Raw genomic sequence first — 7908 nt, 5'->3', positions numbered from 1 at the left:
GTTTTGCTTTCATGTACTATTATTTTAGATCCTTTCATTACGTCAGGTTTATCATGTTCCAGTTCTGTTGAGGCAGTGTTTACTCCAGCCTCATACCAGTGCAACGTGTCTTTTTTTTCCTTTTGTTTTTCCTCAGGCCAAATAGTTTCCATTCCTCTCCTTGTCGATTTCTGGAACTATCTTTTGTCAGTTTTATCTGTTGAGAGTGGCCAAAGCCTAAGGAATCAGAGAAACTTCTCATCAGTTTACTTGTGTTGGTTTATCCCTAAGCACTGGGCTTATACATGCATCAAGACATCCCAGAGGATGCTGACCATTTTTATACTGACTGCTCGCAGTGCATCTCAAACAGCCACTTACTCAAAGCGTCCTCTCTCCTACTTCACCTTCGCCCCTTCTGGTTTTGAATATCTGGTGCAATTCTCCATGTTCTTAGAACACCAGCACAGATAAACACATAAAACTCTGCTTATATCTCTCTCAAGTTAATTATTACACTGCACAGCCCAGTTGGTGCAATGCTGTGTCAGGCAAAGTGGGACAAGGAATTCTTCCCAATTTCAAACACCCACTCCTCCATGGTTTCCTAATCTCAGCTTTACCAATTTGCTTTCCATGGTGAAAGATTTCTCTATAAAGGAGGAAACTGTCTATACCTATGTGTTTACCCACATTATTCCACAGTCTTTGTAAGCAACGTCCCAGTTTTATATGATTTGGCAAGATTATTTTTTCATAACAGAGACTAGAAACATAGGTAACAAATTAAACCTCTGACCATTAGTTTGTCCTAGGTGATTCTTAAATACGCAGGAATGTAGGAAAATGTGTATTTCCATGGAGCTCAGATAATGAATTATATAAAACTCTAGTAAAATGTGGTTTTGGCCTGCAGTAATCAATCACAAGCAAACCAAGACAATGGGTGCACACCAAAGTAACTCCCTCTCCATCTCCTGTGTTGTCCCTGTTGGTACAGAGATGTACTGATTCTGAGATGAATTCCAGTCTCTGAGTCTGGAATAAAAATGTCTATGTGCAGATTTATTTTGATTTGTAATTAATTGCAGAAGTTCTCTCTTCCCATGCAGAAAAGAACCAAGAAGAAAGACAAGAGGAATCCCATGCCTGCAACTACCACTCCAATGTAGCTGCAGGGACATTCACTCCCAAGGGTTTGCCTGTATAAATATCTTGGCATTTAAAACTGTTTTGGTAACTTTCACAGAGAACTGCAAGAGAATCTAGGCTTGCCAAAGTAGATGACCAAGCATCTGCATATGTTGATTGCTGTGAGTACCCTTATGTAAAAGCCTTCTTACAGACCAGCATCCAAATTATTTCTTCTCTATCAAGAATTGTTATGAAAGGTCTCCAGATTTCTCTAGAGAAATGCCCTGAAGAAGGCAGAACTTTGGTAAGAGGGTTTTTTTAAGTTATTTTTGCAAATGGTGAGATGGAGTAGTACTGGAACAAGGACTAAGCGGTTATTCAGCACTTTGGCCTGCTGAATGTTGACCATATCCTGTATAAATGAGATACACCCAATGCAAAGGTTGAGGTTAATTGTAAACAATTAAAGTGGGGATTCAGCAGCAGGCTCAAGAGACAACAGGACATCTTCAGTGAAGAATCTGAAGGGGTCCTACAAGCATGCCAGAAAGCTGCTCTTCATCAGGAACTGTAGTGATAGGACAAGGGGTGATGGGTTTAAAGTGGAACAGGGGAAGTTCAGGTTAGATATAAGGAAGAAGTTCTTTACTGTGAGGGTGGTGAGACACTGGAACAGGTTGCCCAGAGAAGTGGTGAATGCTCCATCCCTGGCAGTGTTCAAGGCCAGCTTGGACAGAGCCTTGGGTGACATGGTCTAGTGTGAGGTTCCAACCCCATGGCAGGGGGTTGGAACTAGACGATTTAGGGTCTTTTCCAACCCGAACCATTCTATGAGTCTATGAGTCAGACAACTGTCTGTGAGATGAAGACACTACATGAATACTCATTTTACGATGAGTTGACTACAGCATTATAAATGGAGTATTACAGAGAAGGCAGCCCTGAGCACCTGAGCAGACTTGTGACAAACATCGCCTTTGAAAATACCACCAGATGTGCATTAGACTGTTTGACTGCCAACAATCTTCACGCTCAACTGCACAAAGTTAGTCTGTGTTGTTGCTTGCCTTAGCACTCCTCAGCAGCCTCAGTTCTTAACACCTAGACATACAATTATTTCATTAACATATAATCATACTAGCATTAAAAACCCAACTAATGCCCCATGCAGCACAATTATGCTCTGTTTGTAAATTGATGCTTTTGTCTGTATTTTCATAGACTGGTACTTCCACAACGGCACTTCTAATCTCATTGAAGACTGCTGTTTGTGGTTCAAACACCAATTTAACACGCTTTAATCAAGAGATCCTTCAATTCCTATCTCCCCAATTCATGCTGAAGTGTACAACGCTGTTCCTCTAACAGAGCAATTCCCGAACTCACAATGACATCTCAAGGAAGTTTTGATACTCCCCGTCTCTTCATTTTCCTATGTAATACCTAAATAATATAAACCTAATGTATCCTTTTAGCCACAAGGAACATGAGAAGACAAGAGTAACTTCCAGCAAATACTTTGAGATATCCCTATCTATTTTTCAAGCCTCCATCCCCTCAACATATGTTAAAGACAATCTTTTCTAACCATTTTTGTTTCACTACAGAGTAACTGGTAAGACCGACATGCTCAGATTTTTGTTATTTTCTAATGAAATACAATTTAGCATTCCTTGTGTTTTGTTTAAAAAAGCAAACACATCCACACCCTTGGAAAAATTACTGAAAGGTATACTTTTCATTAGGATAAATAAGCTCAACCAATCTGCAGTCTTTTCCAAACAATGGCAGAAGGCTGTCTTGGCAGATTAATTCAGTTGAAGACCATCTTCTCTGTTCAATGCATAATAAACAGTGTTGTACAAGCAGGTGAGTTAAACCTCAGACTTGGTAGCATGATTCGATATGCAGTCTGAAGTTACACATGTATCTTTAAATATGCCTTTTTAACATTCCTTCAGCAATCTGGCTGATTTCAATGCTGGCTGAGCACCAACACCAGTCACTGCCAGATTCTTTGTCTTGAGTTGCTTGCTATGGCAAAGAGGGAAGTTTCCCTATTGTTACCCACAGTGCAGATTTAGAATATGTACTGAAATATACCCGGGGGAGAGTATTAGGGGGGTGAGTTTTGTTGGTTTGTGATTTTTTTCTGCATTTCCTGAGTAAAATGCTATAATTATCCAAATGAAAGGAAGGAGTTATCGTCTTCCTGAATATGGCTCACTCTCTCCCACCAGTGCTACTGGACTGAAATAAAAACAAAAAAAAATATTATTTGGTTTTCTCCAGAGCTCTGTAATAAAACAATTCACAGAAGGCATCCACAGATTTCTCTGAGGAAAATTCTTCCTTCCCTTCCTTCCCCCTTAAGATCATCCTAATCCTTATCCTACTTGCGAGCTGTTTAGAAACCCCAACCCTACACTGCTATTCAAAACCAAACTGCATAGGGTGGCTTTCACCTTTGTTCTCTATACACCTAAACACTTAGTAACATCTACACTTTTAATATAAAGAGCAGCAACATGACTTCAGAGACTCTTCTCTCATATTTACATAACTGAACCTGAAAGAATGGCTGAGCTTCAGACGGAATCAAATGCCTTCTGCTGTTTGTTATCAATACAGATGTGCCCATGTATGAGATTTCACAGACAAGTAAACCCACTTACAGGTACCCACACAAATCAGGGCTAAAATTTTGGTAAATGTATGCACGCATACACTATTTTGTGTCTCTTCACTACAGGTGTACAGAACTGCAGCAAATACCACATACTTGCCATGACATAGAATAAAATCAAAACACAATCAGCTTGATGAAAAGCGGTATCTTTCAAGAACATCAAAAAGATTAACACAGAATAGTATTAAAAATCTGATTTTGCAAGTGATCTGAGGAATAAAAAAAACATGCTAGCACATTTGCTGATTTCCTTAAACTCTGAACTCTTGATAACCACTTCCAGAACTTATTTCTGTAGGTGATAATTAAACTGCTTTCTTCTTGAATCATTGAGCTAGTCAAAGAAAATCAGAACACCAAAACCTACGGCAAGTGCCCAAGTGTCTCAACTCCCTGAAAATCTTTATGCAAGTGGCACTTACCTTCTATACTTACTCCTGTGGCTATTTCCTATCTGCTAATTTTGCCCAGAGAGTGTTTGATCACAGTTGCTCCCATTACCTTTCCTTTTATAGTTGGGAGAGTGGTGAAGCCCATTCAGAATGCTGTGTGAGGGCTGCAGGTTCCACAGCTGGGCTGTGCTGCCCAGGGAGTTGTGCACGCCTGCCCAGGAATAGCGAAGAAGTGACTAATTTTGCACGAGTTCTACTCTCCTCCTGTCACACATGGTTTGTGGAAATGTTCCCCACACACACCATTATCCACCCGCTTTGTCTGATACAGGTTCCTTTATTACTGCAGGGGGCTAAAATGAAAAATAACTATATTATCAGATCGTATCTGAACTTACAAGAAAGTAACTTTGAACACGACCAGCATTTCTATAGATTTGGTGGATCAGACCCATCTGGAAATTCGGTAATACAATTAAATAATGCAGCAGCTTCCTCTTTTTGCAACTGAGTTGCACCATGTTTGTATCTACAGAGACTATTTAGAAATCTATCATCCCATCTGATATCACTGTGAGAAGTCTTTTAAGTTTTGCTTTCAGAGAAACAGGTATAAATTAACACATAAGAGATAAAACACACTTTACCAGGAACATTCACATAAACTTTACAAAATTTAAAATGACATAAAAAAGAACTCAGGTTAAGCATTCCATCTTTCCATTGATTCAATTGAGATGGGAAACAGATCTCCATTCACAAAATATAGTCATTTTAGTATCAAGTACATATTGTGCATCATGGTATATACCGAGAAGAAAGAATCTGTATATCTTAGTAAGTATCCACATTTACATACAACCACACACACTGGGTACCTGAAAATAAACAGCATTCATTTGAACAAAAATATACTTCCAACAACAGAATTTCTCTATTAAATCGATGTTTATTGCTTAAATTTTATCACAGTGGAGATTAAATTATGCTTAATCATCCGGTCAGTGCTTTTGTACCTTCTGCAATGCCAAAAAAAACCCATTTAAACCAAGTCATTCATACACTCTTAAGTCTTATTACCATCCCACCATTCATTGCCTCTGTGTGCTCCTTTAGTTGCCACAGACTTCAAGATTGTAAAAAGGTATAGCTAATAGGCTTATTTATAATACCATTTTCTTCAAGTATTCAGAAAGCAGTACAAGTAGCTGTACTGTACATAAGAAACATATCTGTACTGTTATTTATTGCTACAGGATAGAGGCTCCTGATGGAATGATAGTGAAATACTGCATCACTGTGTATGAAGATGATCTCAGCATCCTGTAATCGTCACAACTCTTCCCATGTTAGTGAACAACACTAGATAAATGGGCTTCTTTCCTTTCTCCTTCAGGCATGGGATTTCAAACTACAAATAAATAAAGCATACACTCACAACATGTGTAGTGCAAATTCCAAGTAAACAGAATGACATGGAAATAAACTCATAGTTGCCAACTTTGGTACAGCAGGGCAGTGATGATTTTATGCCCAGCGCCCTGCATCCCCAACCTTGGTGCACACCACCGCCGGCGTCCCGTGTCGGCGACAATGATTGAAAGAGATTGTTGCAGGGGAAGGGGGAGATGACCGCTTCTGCAAACCTTCCTCTGGGGCGGCCAGGCTTCACCCCACACGTCCCGCCAGCCCTCGGAAGGAAGGCAAGGAGGCAGGCTGGTCACCTACCCAGAGAGCAGCCCCGCATCAAAGAATGCGGATTGGCAACTATGTGAAACAGGGATTGCATGGCCCAGACTAATAGAAGGTAATATTTTTCCAGATACAACCATTGAAAGAGAACATCTACAACATTGTGATTTAGAAAGAACTTAATACTAATGAGAATTAATAGGAAAAGACATTCAGCTCTGGGGTGGGGGGATGTTTGTGGTTTTTTTAAACAACCCCCAAGTAGCGGTTTGATTCTGCACAGCTCTGGGCCATTACAAAACCATCTGCATCACACACAGGGCTAGATTTTCTTTTCGTTGTTGTTGTTGTTTCATTTATTTGTCTTAATTATGCAAATCTACTTCCCACACAGCCATATTTTAAACTGAAATAAAACTCCCTAATATTTTCATGGCATAAATTATATTTGCAGAGAAAGGCAACAAATAAAATTGTGTATAAATTAAAAATTAGGACATATTGTAGACTCGCTCAAGACCCTTTTCTCCGAAGTACTAGTAGTGAGCAGAAGAGTCATGCAGCTTATGAGTAAAAAGAGTACCTATTTTTGCCATTTTTCTTCAGTGCTCATTTTAAGTTTGTTGGTTTTTTGGTTTTGCTCTTTTTTTTTTTTTTAATGTCTGTGTTTGCAGTCCGGAACTTGCCATTTCTTGCACAAAGACTGGGAAAAAATGGAGTTTTTAAACAGCATTCTTACACAACACATTGAACCTTCAACAAAGGAAACACAGAACTAGCACTAAAGTTCTCTCAACTTAAAAGATAGATATCTTAGAATAATAAAAAAAAATAAAAGGAAAACACCTCTGCAAATAAAAAGAAACCTCTCCTCATTTGGGACACACACATTTAGCTTTTAAAAACTGAAAATTCATAAATATGGTCATTGTATAACTTTAGAGAATTAAGGCTTCTAAAAGCTTCAGTGCCAAAATAACCTCTCTGCATCAGTATTAAGAATAAAGTATTTTCCATTTTAAGTTGTGCTTGCCTTTGTTGTTCTTTTTAAAGCCTTTTCTTAGTTCCATAGAATTCTGTCACATAGTATTACATACCGAAGGGGAGTGTTAGAACTGCTTACTGAGGTTTTAAGTAGTTGTTAGACTAAGTTACAGCGATAAAATTCGATTACTGATCTGATTCATTACTACTTTACATGGGACGGTTGGCTCATTTCACCTTTTTTTCATGCCTAATGTGGCCATTTCTTCTATACTTGCCATTTGGTATCCCGTTTTGATAATGTCCATTAACAGCGCTATGTTCACCATTTGACCAAAGATGTTTGCTTTGTTTGCAGATAAATTTTGTTATCCTGGCCAAAAAGTAATAAAGTAAGGCAGCACCCACTAGTACAACAAAGGCAATATCCAGTAAGAAATACTGATAGAAAGAGATGCTGTAAACAGCGGCACGTAGATGTTGGGCTCCGTTGTGACGGAGGATGTAATTAATCCAGTATACAGTCCGGTTAACAGGATGACCAGGTTGGTCTTTGTGAATCTCAGACAGCCTCTGGGCCCGCTGTCGGTAGCTGCGGGGAAGAAAAAGACAGACAAGGGAAGAAAGGAAAAATCATTGTCAGCGCTCCAAGCAATGCAACCCTGCAAACACTTGAAGATACTTAAAGCCTCTTCAGATCAAACAGCACATTACCGCGGGACTCTCGCAACCACCGGCATACAGAAGGCTAGACACAGCAGATAAACTCTCTTGAAATCAGTCCCTGCAGCTCGTTGATGAAGGACTAGAAAAGCAGACCCGTGTGTGATTAGAGGCAGAAATCCACCCTCCAGCAAAGCGATGAAGAGCCAAGCTGACCTGCTGCCAAAGGGAAATCTTATCTAATCCAAAATGAATCCTATCAAGTGAGACACATTTGTCCTTCCCACTGTAAATTGGCAACATACCCTGCCTAATACACCACTCATTTATGTCATTGTGCAACTGAATTACTACAGAAACGCAGCATGAAGCAAG

General features: G+C 39.4%; 1 protein-coding gene across 2 annotated transcripts in view; it reads right to left on the bottom strand.

Annotated features, from left to right (window-relative positions):
* Positions 1–5123: 5123 nt before the first annotated feature.
* UGT8 (UDP glycosyltransferase 8) overlaps positions 5124–7908 on the bottom strand; it is a 47083-nt gene continuing 44298 nt past the window's right edge. Inside the window, exon 6 of one of the 2 annotated variants that reach the window (XM_030480158.1) lies at positions 5124–7462. In XM_030480158.1, the coding sequence (XP_030336018.1) occupies positions 7099–7462 (364 nt within the window). In that variant the 3' untranslated portion in view covers positions 5124–7098. The remainder of the gene's footprint in view (positions 7463–7908) is intronic. The other variant, XM_030480159.1, reaches the window with a different exon arrangement.

Source organism: Strigops habroptila, chromosome 3, assembly GCF_004027225.2.
Source record: "Strigops habroptila isolate Jane chromosome 3, bStrHab1.2.pri, whole genome shotgun sequence".
NCBI lineage: Eukaryota > Metazoa > Chordata > Aves > Psittaciformes > Psittacidae > Strigops > Strigops habroptila.
This window is presented reverse-complemented; position numbering and strand designations above follow the sequence as displayed.